Source organism: Lepidochelys olivacea (assembly GCF_965140295.1).
Source record: "Lepidochelys olivacea isolate rLepOli2 genome assembly, chromosome: 14".
NCBI lineage: Eukaryota > Metazoa > Chordata > Testudines > Cheloniidae > Lepidochelys > Lepidochelys olivacea.
Genome location: NC_140424.1, coordinates 31,881,527 through 31,899,266, shown reverse-complemented (window position 1 = coordinate 31,899,266; position 17,740 = coordinate 31,881,527). Strand labels below are relative to the sequence as shown.

Here is a 17,740-nt window from a genome sequence, read left to right as displayed (position 1 = left end):
GAGGTCCAGAGAGGCCCTGGCCAATTTCCAGCTTTTGAGGCCCCTAGCCATAATAAAAATTAAAAAATGATGACACATGAAAACAAAATAAGGCACCAAAAAAAGAATGAGACATAATTTTTGAACATTTTTTATTTAACAAATGCTTTTCTAGCCTTTGTCTGTGCAAATGCACTAATTACTGAGGAAAAATCTAGCTCTCATGTAATGTCACAGTTGATATTAAGCATGGCGAGCCCATTGAAACGCTCTTGTCCCATAGTTGAATGGTGGTAGTTCTTTACCTGCTTCAACACGTGGAAGGTGAGTTCACCTGAAGCCATGATGCAGGCAAACTGACAAAAATACGCAATGCAATTGTGATATTAGGAAACACCCCAGAGACTCCAGGTTCGAGTATTTCTTGAAGCAATTCCTTTGGCTTGCAATCCAATTTAAAGTTTGTGGAATATACTCGTCTGAGGAAGATGACCTCGTCACTGAGATCTTTTGAGATTTCTTTGTTGTATTGTTGTTGAAATTGTTCAGCTGCAGAAAGTAGATCTTCATTACTCAGTCTGTTGAACTGCCACAGAAACCCAAAAAGGTACAAATTAGTCGCAGTGACTCAAATCAACGTGTAAGACCTCATTGAATAGAGTCAATGATGACAGGGGAGACATTGACCCTATAATGTTGCTTGGCATCAGATTCAGTAGATAAGTTGCAATCGGTGAAGAACTCATATGAAATGCCAATATTCTGTGTTACTAATCTGGACTCAGTCAGGATCACATCCCATTGTTCACAAATCTGTTGAATGTCATTGATAATGTTATCGCTCTCAACATCAAGTGCAGCATTGCGTGCTTCAATTACCAGATTAGTTTAGTGGATCATTGTAAGTAGCTTCCTTCACAAAGATGACACCAGAATGTATTCAAATTTGGACATATGCTTCTGAATAGACTGAAGTTCAGTTTGAGCTTGTTCAGTTAGATTGAGAGATTCAAGCTCATTTAAATCCTTTCTCACTGAATTCAAATGCTGCGCAACTCGCTGAATGCCATCAATCCTTGCAGACCATCTAGTTTTGGACATCACATGCAGTGAAATAGAAAGATATTGCTTCAGAATTTCCCACCTCTGTGGACTGCTACTGAAGAGATTGTACATTTGCTGAACAGTTCCAAAGTAATTGCCTCCTTGCATGATTCAGCACAGTCAACACTTACAAGGTTTAGTGTGTGGTTTCTACAGCTGGAGAAAATACAGTTTGAAGTATGCTCAAGCAGAACTGCTTGTACACCTTTGTACTTCCCAGCCATATTAGATCCATTGTCATAGGCTTGACCAGTGCAGACTTGAAAATCTAACTTAAAACCTTCTAGAATTGCTAGTACTCGAGCAGCAATTTCTTTTCCAGTTTTTCTCGTGAAATTATCAAACAAAATAAACCTTTCTTCAATTGAAAATTTTGAGCTGTCTACAATCTTAATATATCAAATAACCATAGTCATCCGTTCCTTGTGAGAACAATCTGGAGTGGCATCAACAATGATTGAAAATACTTGGCATTTTGAATATCATCAAAATTGTTGTTTGTACAAATGACAGACATAGCTCAATAAACTCATTTTGTCTGCGTGTGGAGAGATAATGGACTTGCATGCGCTTTTGACTCTCTTGCGATTCTTGAACACGTTTAACATGCTCTGATAAAAGTGGGTCATATTTGCTGAGGAGCTCAACTATGCCTGGAAAGTTTCCATTTGCATGATCACCAATACCTTGACTGGAACCAAAGAAAGCCAATCCCTGCTCAGAAAGAAAAAGGATGACATTCAGGATGCGCTCAAGAAGTTTTTTCCAGTTTTTAGTTTCTGTAGAGAGTTCAGTCAAGAGTAAATTCTCAACTGAACTTTCGGATGCTGCTGCCCTGCTGGCTGATTTCCATGCAACATAGTTTTCTTTGTGTGACATTGAACTCTCATGTGATGGTATTCGGCCTTTCAACTTCCTCCAACCTCTGCTGATGCTCCATCCCGATTGATCAGAGAGAACTAATGCATTTGCAGCACTTTTGTTCAAAATGAAGCTGGGTGCACAGTACAGATTGTTTTTCCGTACTCCAGCATAACCAGTCTCCTGTGCAGGTCTTACTATTTGGAAGAGTTTTTGTCAGAAGACGAGTAGGGAAAGCATGATTATCAGCATCTTGTGGAATGTTACTTGGAATTTCAAAACAACTAATTTGAAGAAAAGATTGCATTTGGGCAGCATTGCTCTTGTCACTAATTCCAATGTCAGTCATAGTCAAACCTGTAGTACTCAGGAATTGCTCTTGCTGCATAAGATCTACATCTTTCTGTTGCTGTTGAGTTTCTTGATCATACACAGGATCTTCTGCTGCATCTGTTACTGTTGGCACATCTCCTTCTTGACTACTGTCTTCATGTTCAGGTATTGGCACTGAAATAACACCTATTGCAGTTGCAGAGTTTTCATTATCTGTAGCATTGTTTTGTTGGGTAAGGTGTGTTTTCCAGTGATTTGAGAAATGAAGTTATTGGCTTTGAGCTCTTAGCTGCTGTGTCACTCAGTTGTTTTCACTGTCTCTTGCTTGCACCACTTTCAAATCTCCTCTTCATAGTGATTTATCTGGTCAATATATAACCTATCCATACTTGAAATAGTCTGCTGTAAATAAGTATCTTATCTACACTTGAAATCTTCTATTGTAAACATGTACATAAATGCTGAATGGTACACAAATGCTTAAAAGACTTAAAACGAAGAAATACTAATTAAGAACACAAAATGAAACAGTCAGACAAGTTATTATCCTTATCACTGAATCAAAACTCAAGCATGCAAGGTATAATATAACAGGCTGAGCTGAAGACAAAGGGATGACATGTATATAGTAAACACAGACATGGATACAGACAGTGGAATAACGTACAAAAATTTCAAATGTGTGCCCTCACGAAACTCACTGTACAAGACTGTCACAAATTTTCACCTTGAATCTGGGCCTATAGACTATGAAAGCCTATGATGATGACCAAGCTACGGGTCAACCAACCAACCAACCAGTCACCTCTTTTAGCTACTATATGAAGATAATAATGAGGAATTCTCACACATAAATAATTCCTTAGGCAACTAGATGTAAAACTATAAAGACACTAAAATGTAACAATTCTCCACCTTTCAACATGCACTTGATCTAGCACCAGCCACTAGTAGTGGTTTGTTTATATAATCAGCTGATCTGAGAGGACATGTTCATCACGGTCTAATTTGTGCCATCAGAACCAATATATTTTTATTAATATTTATGAACATTTTAAACTCTTTAATATGACAAAGTCTATATCAGTTAACAAAAAATTATGTCTTTTACCAAATCACATCTCTTATTTGCTTAAATTTGCAGCTCTAAGCTGAGAGAGTGTGTCACATTTTGGTCCAATAGGGATGCGCATAAAAATAAGCTGCAAAACTTATCAAATGCCAAAAAATTAACAAGTGTCTACATTTGAGGCCCCCTTTGAGCTTGAGGCCCAGGCCAATTGACTCTCCTGGCCCCCCCTCTGATTGGCCCTGGGGCCAGGATCTGTGGGGTGGGTCAGCAGCCATGTGTGTGGGTCTGTGGGGACAGAGGTGCATTGGGCAGGGTCAATGGAGTGGGCCAGGTATATATGTGGGGGTCTCTGGGGAGAGGGGTGTGTGGGGCAGGATCTGTGGGGTGGGCCAGGGTCTGTGTGTAGGCAGGTCTCTGGGATAAGGGGTGTATGGGGCAGTGTCCATGGGGTGGGCTGGGGTCTGTGTGTGTGTGGGTCTCTGGGGAGAGCTGTGGGGGGGCAGGGTCTGTGGGGTGGGCCAGGGTCCGTGTGTGTGGGTCTCTGGGGTGAGGGGTGTGTGGGGCAGGGTCCGTGGAGTGGGTCAGAATCTGTGTATGGTGGTCTCTGGGGTGAGGGGTATGTAGAGCAGGGTCCATGGAGTGGGCCAGGGTCCGTGTGTAGGGGTGTCTCTGGGTGGAAGGGTGTGTGGGACAGGGTCTGTGAGGTGGGCCAGAGTCCATGGGCAGTGTCTCGGGGCAGGGCTATGGGTGGGGCTGGGTCCTCTGGGCCATCTCTGGGGGGGGAGGTGGGTTCCTGTGGCATCTCCCTCTCCCATCAGTCTCAGCCCTCTCTCCTTCCCCCCACAGTGCGACGCCCCATCTCCACAGGTGAGTGGCTCTTGGGAGGTCCCCTTCCTCCATCTCCCCTACCCCCCGGGGCGGGTGCTGAGCTCTGCCCATTCTCAGCCGTGCACTTGGGCCTGTGGGCAGCTCCCCTGCTGCCCATGCCAGGTACCCCGAGGCTCTGAGCCTGGCACTGGTCACTCCAGGACATTTACATTCCTTGGTTCCCCCAGCCAGCTGCAGAACCAGGGGCTGGGACCCTCACTTCCCAGCCCCCCAGAGAGATCGGTGACCCCCTCAGGTTCCAGAGCCAACTGGCTCCTTCCCCTGCGCTCTCTCCCCTTACGTGCTCATTGTGCGGCAGGGGGGTGGACTCCTGGGGCCATCCTATAGCCAGTACCACGCTGCTGGTTGGGGGAGGATGAGCCCCACGTTCCCTTCCCCCACCCTGTCTTAACGGCCCTGCCAGTCGACCCATCAGGGCGATGCTGAGCCTCGCCTGAAACCTGCAGCCAAATGCCTCTGTCCCGGAGTCTGGCAGCCAGCTCGAGGGGGCTCAGGACTCCTGGGTTCCATTTGCAGTCCTGCTACAGGCCCCACATGAGAGAAAGTGACTTCCCCTGCTGGTACTTCAGTTTCCCCATCTGTAAATGGGCTCTACAGGGCAGGGAATGACTCCAAGTGCATTGCCGAGCACAACAAGACCCTGATCTCAGTCACTGTGTATCTGGGTTGCATCCGGCATGACAGGGCCCCAACCTCAGGATGTTCATTTGACTTTTATCTGGGTCACTCCGAATGCCCCTTGGGGTGGGGGAGGTTCTCCAGCAGACCCTGCATGTCCTGACTTGCACAAGCCCTCTGGGGATGGGCAGTGGAGTCCAGGAACTGGGAGATAGAACCCACGGGGCCAATCTTTGCCAAGGGACCTGGCTACGGTTAACTTCAGCCCCTTTTGTGTGTGGCAGATGTCCACATATGGTTCCAGGCTGGCGAAGGGCCTGGAACTTACCCCCTCCCACCCCCCCGCCACACACACTGCTGCCTGAGTGAGGGCAGGTGGAGCTGGGCAAAGTCTGCATTTCTATCTATCTATCTATCTATCTATCTATCTATCTATCTATCTATCTATCTATCTATCTATCTATCTATCTATTTCCTTATTCATTTTCCCAGCTATCTGTGTATCCCTATTATCTGTGCATCCTGTTGCCCAACTCTGTCCCTCCTTCCCATCCCGTTATCCATCCATCCATCCATCCATCCATCCTTCCATCCATCACTCTGTTTCTTGCTGTCTATCCATCTGTCAATTTATCTGTCCATCTGTCGGTCCATCCCCTTGTCTCTCTAGCCACCTGCTCATCCCTGCATCCACCCGGCCTTCCAGTCATCTTTTGACCCATCCATTTCCCTAGCTGTTCATCCCTCTACCTGTTCATCCATTCATTCTCCTGTCTCCATCCATCCATATTTCTTTATCCATCCCTCACATCCATCTAGCCATCTCTCTCCATCCATTTTTCTAGCATCCATCCATCCACCCTCCCATCCATCTCGCTCTCTCCCTCCATCCATTTCTCTAGCTAGCTAGCCCTCCCTCTATCTAGACACTCACCTGTCCTCTGGTCCAGCTGAGGCCGCAGGAAGTGGGGTGGGTGAGGCCTGGGTGAAGAGCACCCCCTGTTGCTCCAAGCGTCCATGGTCCCTACACCCCTGGAAGATAGGTAGAGGCCAGCACTCTGCCATGTGCACACCCCGTGCCCCTCGCCTGCTCCGCAGGGGAGCTGCCCTCCTCCACACCCAGGGAGCTCCTGTCATGTGTCTTTGGGGTATGCCGTACCCCAAGTTCTGCTTCCCTCCAAGCATGCCCCCGCTGGTGTCCATCCAAGCGCAGCTGTGGGTTGTTACCTGGGCTAAGAGTGGGAGGGGGAGGGTGCTGCTCTTAGAGCGTGTTGATCTGGGGAAGGGGTGTCCCCACACTGTCCCTCCCCCACTCCCTGCGGGGATCCCTGCCCCGGTCTGTGGCCCCACTGGGTGTGAATGCAGCCAAATGCCAGGGGATGGTGGGAGGGAACCTCTGCCCTGCCCTTCCCTGACAGCCCTCTTCCCCACTCAACCCCCTCCCTGCCCCTCCCCCACAACCCCCCACCAACTGCTTCCGCCACTCCTCCCCCCACAACACACCCTCCCCCACCAACCCCCCTGCCCCACTCCCCCGTTGCTTTTCACCACACCCCCATCCTACCATCATTCAGTCTCTCCCCTCCCTTGCTCCTCCCCTCCATCCTTCTTTTCCCTCTACCCTCCCTTCCTATCCCTACATCTTCCCCCTCCCAGCGCCTCCCCTCTCTGTCCCTCTCCTCTCCACTCTCATCCTTCCTCCTCCCCTCCCCCTCCCATCCCTGTATCCTTCCCTCCCCCACATCCCTCCCCTGCCCACTCTCATCCTTCCAGCTCCCTCCCTCCATCCTTTCCCTCCCCTCTCATTTCTCCATCCCCTCTCCCCTCCATCCCTCTTCCCCTCCCCATCCCATCCCCTATTCTTCCATCCTTCCTTCCCCTCGCTCCTCTCCTGCCCACGCTCATCCTTCCCCTTCCCTCCCTCAATATTCTCCCTCCCCTTTCCATCCCTGCATCCCTCCCCCTTCCCTCCCTTTGCTCCTCCCCCACCTCTCCATCCTTCCCCCTCCCATACCTGTATCCCTGAATCCTCTTCCTCCTCCCCTCCATACTTCCATCCTTCCGCTCCATCTCTCCCCCTCCCTGCATCCCTCCATCCGTCCCCCTTCCCTCCCTCGCTCCTCCCACTCCCCTGCCTCCCTCCCCCTCGCTGCATCACCGCATCCCCCGCCCCCGCGCCGCGTCCCTCCCGGCCGGTCCCCCCGCCGCCGCAGAGCCGCGCGCCATGGCCGGGCCCCGGGCCGCCGCCGCCCCCCGCGCGCCCCAGCCCTGAGCGGCCCGGCCCGGCCCGGCCATGCGCCCCGCCGCGCTGCTGCCGCTGCTGCTGCTGACGGGCTGGCCGCTGGCCGCAGGCAGGCGGGCGGTGCACATCGGGGCGCTCTTCCCCATGAGCGGCGGCTGGCCGGGGGGCCAGGCCTGTCTGCCCGCCGTGCGCATGGCGCTGGAGGACGTGAACCGCCGCCGGGACATCCTGCCGGACCACGAGCTGCGTCTCATCCACCACGACAGCAAGGTGCGGGGGGCGCCCGTGGGGGGCGCAGGGCTGGGCACGGGGGGAGCCGGCAGGGGGCGCGGGGGTCGGCACCAGTGGGGGGCGAGGGGCTGGGCACGGGGGGCCCCTGCGGGGGGCGCGGGGCACTGGTGCGGGGCTGGGCACGGAGGGCACCAGCGGGAGGCACGGGCCTGGGCGCTGGACTGGCATGGGGGTGTGCGGCTGGGCACGGGGAGCCCCTGCGGGGGGCGCGAGGCTCGGCACCTGTGGGGGTCAAGGAGCTGGGCACGGGGGGTACCGGCTGGGGGTGCAAAGCACCGGCAGGGGTGTGGGGCTGGGCACGGAGGGCACCAGCGGGAGACACGGGGCTGGGCACAGGGGTCACGGGACTGGGCATGAAGGTTGAGGGGCTGGGCATGGGGGCACCGGTGGGGGCCACAGGGATGGGTTTGGGGGGGTGCAGGACTGGGCACAGGAGGTGCAGGGCTGAGTATAGGGGGCGTGGAGCTGGGGAGCACAGATGACACGGGGCATATCGGGCACCAACAGCACAGGGAGCAAGGGGGCACCAACAGGGCTGGGCACACAGAGCACCAAATGGGGGGCATCAGCAGGGAGTGGAGGGCTAGCCATGGGGGGTACTGACAGCACAGGGACCTGGGGGGTAAGGGGGACACCAATGGGGTTGGGCACAGGGCTGGGCATGGGGGGCACCAACATCAAGGTGAGCTCAGGGGCACTGGGCTGGGCACATGGGATACCAGGGGTACAGAACCGGACAGTGGGGTACCCACAGCAAGGTGAGCAGGGCTCAGGTGGCACCATCAGGAGGGAGGTGGGCCTGGGGGGCACTGGTGAGGGGCAATGGGAGGAGGAGGCGGCATTCCAGAAGTGGGTGGGGGGGGCTGTGCTGGGGAGGCAAATGGCTGGAGGGGAGACACTGAAAGTTGCATGCCCCCTGTGCTGTGTCTCTTGCACACTCATCCTGCCCCTCTCACACTGCCCTGTGCTGCCCCTTGCACACTCACCCTGCTCCTCTCACACTCCCTGAGCTGCCTTTGGCGCATTCACCCTGCCCCTTCACACACACCCTTTGCTGCGGGGCCCCTCCCCCCCATTCCCTTGTGCTGCCCCTCCCACACTCACCCTGCCCCTCTCATACTCTCCTGTGCTCCCACACTCAGGTCTGCCCTTGCTGGCTCTGGTTCACACTCACTCCACTCCATGTACACCTGGCCTGTTACACACTCACTGGCTTTTTGTGCACTCGGTGCTCAGCCCTTCTCTTACACGCCCACTCCCTGGTTCCCTGGGGCACTCAGAGTCACTCTGTCCTGGCACACTCATCCCTGCTCATTCCATCCCTCACACCCACCTCCTTTATTCCAGTCCCTTCTTCAGGGACTGCCTTTAGGAGGGGAGTGGGGTCTAGTGGGGTAGAGAAGGGCTGGGAGTCAGGACACCTGGGTTCTATCCCTGACTTGGGGAGGGGAGTGGGATCTGGTGGGCTAGAAGTGGGGAGGGGGCTGGGAGCGACGACTCCCAGGTTCTATCCCTGCCTCTGGGAGGGTAGTGGTGTCTAGTGGGTTAGAGCAGGGAGGATGGGAGCCAGGACTCCTGGGTTCTATCCCTGACTGTGGAAGGGGAATGGGGTCTGGTGAGGTAGAATGGGTAGGATGGGAGCCAGGACTCCCACTCTGCCCCCTCATGCTCCCCAGCCATGCTCCCTCTTTGTGTCTGTCACCAGGAGAGCTGTCTAAAGTGTACCCAAGGAATTGGCTGGAGTGGGAAAGTCTGCAGAATATTCCTGTGGGAGGGGGTGGTTGTTGCTATTCTCTGCTCGGAAAGGTGGGATCTCGGTAGGGTGTGGGTGAACTGCTTTTCTCTCCCCCCTTTTTGTTCCCTGGGGAGCAAATATTTCAATAACATTTGGAAAAAAAATTCCCAAGAAACTAAAACTTCTCTTCTCAAAACGCACAGTATTAAGAGTGAAACCTGATGTCCCCTTACAGCTTTATTCCCTATACGCATCTATCTATCTATCTATCTATCTATCTATCTATCTATCTATCTATCCCCACCTCCTTCTCTCTCTGATCTCTCTGCCTGTCCCCATGTCTCAGTATCTCCCCTGCCTTTGTGTCCTTACCTCTCTGTGTCTCCCTGCTCCCCCTTAGCTCCCCAGCTGCCCCCCCCATGTCCCCTGCTCCCTGTGGCTGACAGGTTGCCATGGCAGCACAAGCTGCTTCTCCTGCTGATAGGGTTGTCATGGAAACTGATCTCTCCCACAGCTGCCATGCCCTGAATAATTCATGGGCCCCTCCTGGTGTCCAGCCAGGATAGGGAAGGTGGGCTGTGACGTCCAGAGAGGAGTTGGGGCAGGGGGCAGAGGGCCAGGACTCCTGGATTCCATCCCTGGCTCTGGGAGGGCTGTGGGGTCTAGTGGTTAGAGCAGGGGGGCTTGGAGACAGGACTCCTTGGTTCTATCCCCAGGTCTGGTGTGGAGGGAGTGGGGTCTAGTGGATTAGAGCAGGGGGGATTCCTGGGTTGTATATCTGGCTGTGGGAGGGAAATGGGATCTAGTGGGGAGTCTGGGAGTCAGGACTCTTGGTATAGAGCTGGGTGAATTGGCAGTCAGGACTCCTGGGTTCTATCCTGGGGGTGGGAGCAGCATGGTGGGGTATGGGGTTAGAGCTGGGGTAGGGTATACAATGGGCGTGATGTTGGGTCTGTGCCCCACAGTGCGACCCAGGCCAGGCCACCAAGTACCTGTACGAACTGCTCTACAATGACCCCATCAAGATCATCCTTATGCCCGGCTGCAGCAGCGTCTCCACTCTGGTGGCCGAGGCCGCCCGCATGTGGAACCTCATCGTGGTGAGAGGGGCTGGGGGATTGGTGCGGGTGTGTCTCTGGGGTGTGAAGGGGCAAGGGGAGGTTACATCATGGGGAAGGGTTGTAAGGATTCGTATGTGTGAGTGTGGTGGTTGTGTGAGGGTTGGTGTGTGTGTGGGGAAGTTTCATGGATCTCACAAAGCTCTGGAATAGCCCCTGGGAGGACCCCTCCAGTGCGGCAGCCCCCTTAGGGTCATTCTCTCTCCCCTGGGTGGGCCCCTTGGCTTCAGTGCCTCCTGGCACTGAACCTCAGAGCCTGGAATACCCCTGCCTTGCACCGTGAGCTCCCTGCGGCGAGTCCACCTGGATTGGCTCCCCGACAGAGGGATACTCCTTCCCCTCAAAGGGAGCTATGCACCTCTGGTGTCCTTAAGCTGCAGTGCCTCCCCGCCAGCGTTGTGAATGCAGGAGGGTTGTTAGACATCCGGAACATAGCATGCCAAGTCTTTGGGTAGCACAGAGAACAGCACGGTCCATCTGGGTCAGTTCAGAGCCTAGAGCTCTCCTCTGACCCCTTCTTTGGCCCTGTCCAGAAACTTCTCCCGCTTCTCGCAACCCCACCGGGCCCATCCTCTGTCCTTTGTGCTTGTTCCCGGGCAAACATTGTCCTCCGGCCCTTTGTTCTCCAGCTGGTCAAACCTGGTTGGCTTCCTGCGGAGGGTCAGCCATGGTTGGTAGTCGCTAGGTACCGAATATCCAGGCAGTTGTCTTCTGTGACTCTTCCTGGCATGGGGCAGCCAGGTGTCAGTCATCCCTGGATCTCTGCAAAGAGTAAACAACTTTTTCCCCCACCTAGTCAACTGTGCAGCATATGGGGGAAACTGAGGCACACACTGTATTCATGCAAAACATTATGAAATATTCCCACTTGATCACAGGAAGTCGTGTCTTGGGATGTTGTGTGTGTTGGGGTAGGAGATGTTGTATGTACTGTATTTTGTGGGGAATAAGTGTCAGGATATGGTGTGGGTGTGTTGGAGGAGTGTTTGGGTGGGGGGCTGGGTGTTGGGGTATTGTGTGTGTGTGTTGTGGTGAGTGTGTTAGCGTGGGGGACTGGGTGTCGGGGTATTGTATTGGAGTGGGTGTGTTGGGGGACTGTTGGGGGAGGGGGCTGGGTGTTGGGGTATTGTGGGGGGGGGCTGAGTGTCAGGGTATTGTTGGTGCGTGGGTTAGGGGGGTGTTGGGGTGGCAGGGCTGGGCATTGGGGTGTTGTGGGGGCATGTGCTGGGGTGCCCGCCCTGAGTCAGCTCTTCCCCCCACCCCCCATAGCTGTCATATGGCTCCAGCTCCCCAGCGCTCTCCAATCGCCAGCGCTTCCCCACCTTTTTCCGCACCCACCCCTCGGCCACGCTGCACAACCCCACGCGCGTCCAGCTCTTCAAGAAGTGGGGCTGGACCAAGATCGCGACCATCCAGCAGACCACGGAGGTCTTCACCTCGGTATGGCTGTGGCGCCCCAGCCCCCTGATCCCCACGGAGCCCCGGGCCCCTGACCCCCACAGGGATCTGCCTCCCACATCCTCCCAGACCCCCATGGCACCCTGGGCCCCTGACCCGCACAGGGATCTGCCCCCCACATCTTCCGTGACCCCCATGGTGCCCTGGACCATTGATCGCCGCAGGAGTCTGCCCCCAACAACCTCCTTGACTCCCATGAAGCACCGGGCCCCGACCCCCACGGTGCCCCAGATCCTGGTCCCCACCCCACCACATCCTCCCTGCCCCCCTCGGGGCATAGGACCCCTGCCCCTGCAGCCACCCTGGGCTCCCGATTCCCACAGTGACCCAGACCCCCAACCCCCACAACACCGTGACCCACACAGCGCCCCTGACCTCGCAACCACCCCAGACTCCTGTGCCCAGTGCTTCTGACTCCTACAGCCACCCTGGATCCCACGGTGCCCCCTGCCCAATGCCCCTCATCCCCCCCCAGTACCCTCCCGGTGCCCCCGGCTCCCTTCTGACCCTCACTCCCTGTCCCCACCATGCCGCAGAGCTTCCTGCTCTCCCTCATATGCCCCCTCCCACTAGCTCCCCAGCTCTCCCTGACCCTCTCTGCTCTTTCTCCATGCCCCCTCCCCTCGCAGACCCTAGATGACCTGGACCAGCGGGTGAAGGAGGCTGGCATCGAGATCACCTTCCGCCAGAGCTTCTTCTCCGACCCTGCCGCACCCGTCCGCAGCCTCAAGGTGAGAGACCCCCGAGCTGGGGCTTGGGGGGATCTGCGGGAGGAGGGGCCTAGGGTTGGAGCGGGGTACCTAAGGGTAAGATGGTGGGGGCTTGGGCTCCTGGAGTGGGGGGAAGCTCAGAGCACGGTGAGGATGAGCCGATGGCTGGCGGGTGCCTGGGGCTGGGCTAGGCAGATGGGGGGCTCTCCCTATCTTCCCTGGTGGGAAACCCTGCCCCACCCCCATCCCCCCTGTGCTCCCCACGCCCCCTCCCAGTCGGGCACTCTGTCCATCCATCTGTCCATCTGCTGCTGGTTTGCCCTGGGACAGCACCCAGACACACAACAGGGCTCCCCTGGGATCTGGGGATCAGGGAGGGGGGGAAAGTGGTCAGGGACCCAGGGTGCCCCCAGGTTTGGCAGGACCCATAGGACACCTTCCATCCTCCCATGGAGGTTGTCACAGCCTCACATGGGGGTGGGGAATGCTCGGAGCCGTGCAAAGATATGAAAACGTATGCAAATGGGCAACTGCCTGTCAAGTGGTGAGTGAGGGTCTGGGGAGTGGAGTGAGCGGCAGTGAGTTGTTGTGGAGGTACATGGGGTTGGGGTCTGTGCTGGCGTGTCTGGAGGTAGAGCAGGGGTGTAACCGTGTCTACCCCCGGTTCACGTGGGTTGTGACAGTTCCCCCCCTCCCCCTTGGTGGCCTTCCCCACAGCGCCAGGACGCCCGCATCATCGTGGGGCTCTTCTATGAGACTGAAGCACGCAAGGTCTTCTGTGAGGTGAGACCTGGGGGTGGGGTTAAGTGCTGGGGGGCAGCCAGGTGGGGGGGGCGGGCTCTGTTCTAGGGGGGCAGCCACGGGAGAAGCGGGGCTGGGCTGGACTCAATACTGGGGGGCAGCCAGGGTGGAAGAGGTGGGGTCAGCACTGGGGCGGGGCAGCTGGGATGGGGGAGTCAGGCTCAGTGCTGGGGTGCAGCCATTGGGGGATGCCCCAGGTCTGGGGAGGAGCTGGGGGGCAGAGGAGCAAGGATGGCTACCTCCCATAGTACCAGACACCGGGGCCCTGTCCCCTCCAGTCCCCCAGAGGCCAGCACCAGAATTGCTGGGCTGTGTATGGTCCAAGTCAGGGGTCCCCCCTTCCCTGGGGAGACACTGCAGCCGCCCCACAAAGCCCTGCTGGGATGGGCCCCTGACTCAGCCTCGCCCCTCCTGCCCCATTGTGTGCCAGATAACTGCAGGGAGACACCCCACATCCCTACACACATCCACAGCACACACAAGCCCTGCAACAAACGCAAGCCCCACGCCCCGCAACACACGCACGCCCCGCAAAATGCATACACCCTGCAAAGCATGCGTGCCCTGCAGCACGCCCGCCCCACCCCCTGCAGTGCATGCGCACACGCCCCACCCCCCGCAGCGTGCATGTGCCCCACAGCGCACACACACCCCATAACGCGCACGCCTCACAACGCCTCAACGCACAGGCCCCATCTCCCACAATGCACACGCTGCACAACACACACACCACACAACACACACAACAGGAGACTGCTGAGCCTAGCCAGCCAGATCTGTCTCTGCTCTCTCTCTTGCTCCTCACCCAGCTCCCCGAACATCTCTGGGGCTCCCCCTAGCGTCTCCATGGCTCTCTGGTGATGTGGGGCGAAGCCCCACGGCCTCCCATGACACCCCCAGTGCCACCCCCCAGTCCGAGATCTTGTCTGTGCCACTTCTGCTGTCGCAGCCTGTGGCCTGCATGTCTCTGCTGTAGGGACCCAGGCCTGCACTGCCGGGTGTCAGTGCCTATGTGTAATAGTGTCTCTTATGGGTGGTTTGATACTGGGTCAGTCACAGTTGCGCAGCCCCTCACCTGGCCCAGTTGTACTGGTCTCCAAGTGCCCTGTCTCAGTGGAGGTGATTCCCTTCCCCATCCGGGAGTCTGGGAACAGCCAGACTAGCCTCAGACCCTTGATAGCGGTGTAACTGTCCACCTAGTGGGCTGTACAGATAACTACCACCATAGAGAGACAGATGGACAGCATGTGTGTGTGTGTGTGAACAAGGCCTGGGGGGTGGGGAGGGGATGTGTGGAAAGTGACAGGTGGATCCAAACATAGAGGTACAGAGCTTAGCTAGATCAGAGGGGGGGCGGGGATAGATGGATGGAGAGGGGGTGTATGGGGATGGATGGATGGAGGGGGGCGCATGGGGATGGATGGATAATGGAGAGGGGGTGCATGGGGATGGATGGATGGATGGATGGAGAGGGGGCGCATGGGAATGGATGGATGGATGGAGAGGGGGTGCATGGGGAAGGATGGACGGACGGAGAGGGGGCGCATGGGGAAGGATGGATGGATGGAGGGGGGCATATGGTGATGGATGGATGGATGGATGGAGGGGGCGCATGGGGATGGATGGATGGAGAGGGGGCGCATGGGGATGGGTGGATGGAGGGGGGCGCATGGGGACAGATGGATGGATGGAGGGGAAGTAGGGGATGGAGGGTTGGTTGGGTGGCTGGATGGAGCAGCGTGCTGGTCTGAGCTGGGAGCACGTCTCTCGGACGTGCCTCCCTGCAGGTGTACAAGGAGAAGCTGTATGGGAAGCGGTACGTCTGGTTCCTGATTGGCTGGTATGCCGACAATTGGTTTCGCATCAAGGACCCTGCCATTAACTGCACAGAGGCAGAGATGGCGGAGGCGGTGGAGGGGCATGTCACCACCGAGATCGTCATGCTGAACCCTGAGAACACCCGAAGCATCTCCAACATGGTGAGGGCAGGGAGACCCGGGCACCTGGGAGGCCCGGGGGTGGGGACGACACAGGAGGGGGCAGTTGCGGGGCATGAGGGACTAGAGGGGTGGGGGGGCCAAGGGGGACGCGAGAGCACGGGAGCTGGGGTGGAGGGGCAGCAGAGACTGGGAAGGAGAGGGGGATCAGAGAAGACCTTGGAGGAGGGCAATGGGACTGGGGGTCAATATGGGACAGGAAGACCTGGGGTGACTGATGAAGAGAGACGGAGGGGGCAGTGGGCCCCCATATCACTTCCGTTCCTTTGGCTCACTGTTCCCACCCCTTGGCCCTGCAGACCTCCCAGGAGTTCATTGAGAAGCTGCAGAAGCGGCTGGGCAAGAACCCGGAGGAGACGGGGGGTTTCCAGGAGGCGCCGCTGGCCTATGATGCCATCTGGGCCCTGGCCCTGGCGCTTAACAAGACCTCGGCCGAGCTGGTGAAGAAGGGACTGCGACTGGAGGACTTCAACTACAACAACAAGAACATCACCGACGAGATCTACCGCGCCCTTAACTCCTCCGCCTTTGAGGGGGTGTCGGTGAGTGACCCCTGTGCCCCTGACCCTGTGCAACCACAACCCTACGACCCCCTGATCCCGGACACCTATGCCCCCTACTACCCATCCCACGCCCCCTAATGCCCATCCCATCACCGACAAGATCTACCGCGCCATCAATTCCTCTGCCTTTGAGCGGGTGTCGGTGAGTGTCCCCTGCGTCTCTTGACCCTGACCCCATGCGACCCTGAGCCCACATGACCCCGCAAACCCCTGACCCCGACCCCATACCCCCTAATGCGCATCCCGCGCCCCCTAACGCCCACCCCATCACCGACGAAGTCTACCGGGCCCTCAACTCCTCCGCCTTTGAGGGGGTGTCAGTGAGTGACCCCCTCTGCCCCTGATCCTGCAACACCGACCCTGCGACCCCGCACCCCCCTGACCCCGACCCAACAACCTCTGATCTGACCCTGCGCCCCCAACCCAAATGCCTGCCCTGTCACCGACGAGATCTACTGCTCCCTCAACTCCTCTGCCTTCGAGAGGATGTTGGTGAGTGACCCCCGCACCCCCTGACCCTGCACCCCCGACCCTGCTGACCCCAACCCGGCCCCCTGACGCTGAACCCCTTAACGCCCACCGCATCACCAACGAGATCTACCGTGCCCTCAACTCCTCCACTTTTGAGGGGGTGTCAGTGAGTGACCCCCGCACCTTTTCTTGACCTGCTTCTCACAAACCGGGAAGAATTAGTGGGGAAAGCAAAAGTGGATGGGAATCTGGGAGGCAGTGACCATGAGTTGGTTGAGTTCAGGATCCTGACACAAGGAAGAAAGGTAAGCAGCAGGATACGGACCCTAGACTTCAGGAAAGCAGATTTCGACTCCCTCAGGGAACGGATGGGTAGGATCCCTTGGGGGACTAACATGAAGGGGAAAGGAGTCCAGGAGAGCTGGCTGTATTTCAAGGAAACCCTGTTGAGGTTACAGGGACAAACCATCCCGATGAGTCGAAAGAATAGTAAATATGGCAGGCGACCAGCTTGGCTTAACGGTGAAATCCTAGCGGATCTTAAACATAAAAAAGAAGCTTACAAGAAGTGGAAGGTTGGACATATGACCAGGGAAGAGTATAAAAATATTGCTCGGGCACGTAGGAATGAAATCAGGAGGGTCAAATCGCACCTGGAGCTGCAACTATCAAGAGATGTCAAGAGTAACAAGAAGGGTTTCTTCAGGTATGTTGGCAACAAGAAGAAAGCCAGGGAAAGTGTGGGCCCCTTACTGAATGAGGGAGGCAACTTAGTGACAGAGGATGTGGAAGAAGCTAATGTACTCAATGCTTTTTTTGCCTCTGTCTTCACTAACAAGGTCAGCTCCCAGACTGCTGCGCTGGGCATCACAACATGGGGAATAGATGGCCAGCCCTTTGTGGAGAAAGAGGTGGTTCAGGACTATTTAGAAAAGCTGGACATGCACAAGTCCATGGGGCCGGACGAGTTGCATCCGAGAGTGCTGAAGGAATTGGCGGCTGTGATTGCAGAGCCATTGGCCATTATCTTTGAAAACTCGTGGCGAATGGGGGAAGTCCCGGATGACTGGAAAAAGGCTAATGTAGTGCCAATCTTTAAAAAAGGGAAGAAGGAGGATCCTGGGAACTACAGGCCAGTCAGCCTCACCTCAGTCCCTGGAAAAATCATGGAGCAGGTCCTCAAAGAATCAATCCTGAAGCACTTACATGAGACAAAAGTGATCAGGAACAGTCAGCATGGATTCACCAAGGGAAGGTCATGCCTGACTAATCTAATCGCCTTCTCTGATGAGATTACTGGTTCTGTGGATGAAGGGAAAGCAGTGGATGTATTGTTTCTTGACTTTAGCAAAGCTTTTGACACGGTCTCCCACAGTATTCTTGTCAGCAAGTTAAAGAAGTATGGGCTGGATGAATGCACTATAAGGTGGGTAGAAAGCTGGCTAGATTGTCGGGCTCAACGGGTAGTGATCAATGGCTCCATGTCTAGTTGGCAGCCG

The 17,740-nt window shown here is 56.1% G+C and overlaps 1 protein-coding gene and 1 long non-coding RNA gene across 2 annotated transcripts in view; one reads left to right on the top strand and one right to left on the bottom strand.

Annotated features, from left to right (window-relative positions):
• Positions 1-17,740, top strand: part of GABBR1 (gamma-aminobutyric acid type B receptor subunit 1) — a 64,235-nt gene that overhangs the window by 15,509 nt on the left and 30,986 nt on the right. Inside the window, exons 6-13 of the mRNA XM_084647154.1 lie at positions 4,196-4,216; positions 7,207-7,367; positions 10,089-10,223; positions 11,511-11,681; positions 12,329-12,430; positions 13,127-13,192; positions 14,998-15,189; positions 15,507-15,749. Coding sequence (XP_084503280.1) covers positions 4,196-4,216; positions 7,207-7,367; positions 10,089-10,223; positions 11,511-11,681; positions 12,329-12,430; positions 13,127-13,192; positions 14,998-15,189; positions 15,507-15,749 — 1,091 coding nt within the window. The remainder of the gene's footprint in view (positions 1-4,195; positions 4,217-7,206; positions 7,368-10,088; positions 10,224-11,510; positions 11,682-12,328; positions 12,431-13,126; positions 13,193-14,997; positions 15,190-15,506; positions 15,750-17,740) is intronic.
• LOC311530487 lies at positions 115-6,285 on the bottom strand. The gene is made up of 2 exons (XR_014714001.1): positions 5,790-6,285; positions 115-2,640 (listed from the first exon to the last, which is right to left on the bottom strand). It is a non-coding gene; the product is annotated as an uncharacterized lncRNA (long non-coding RNA).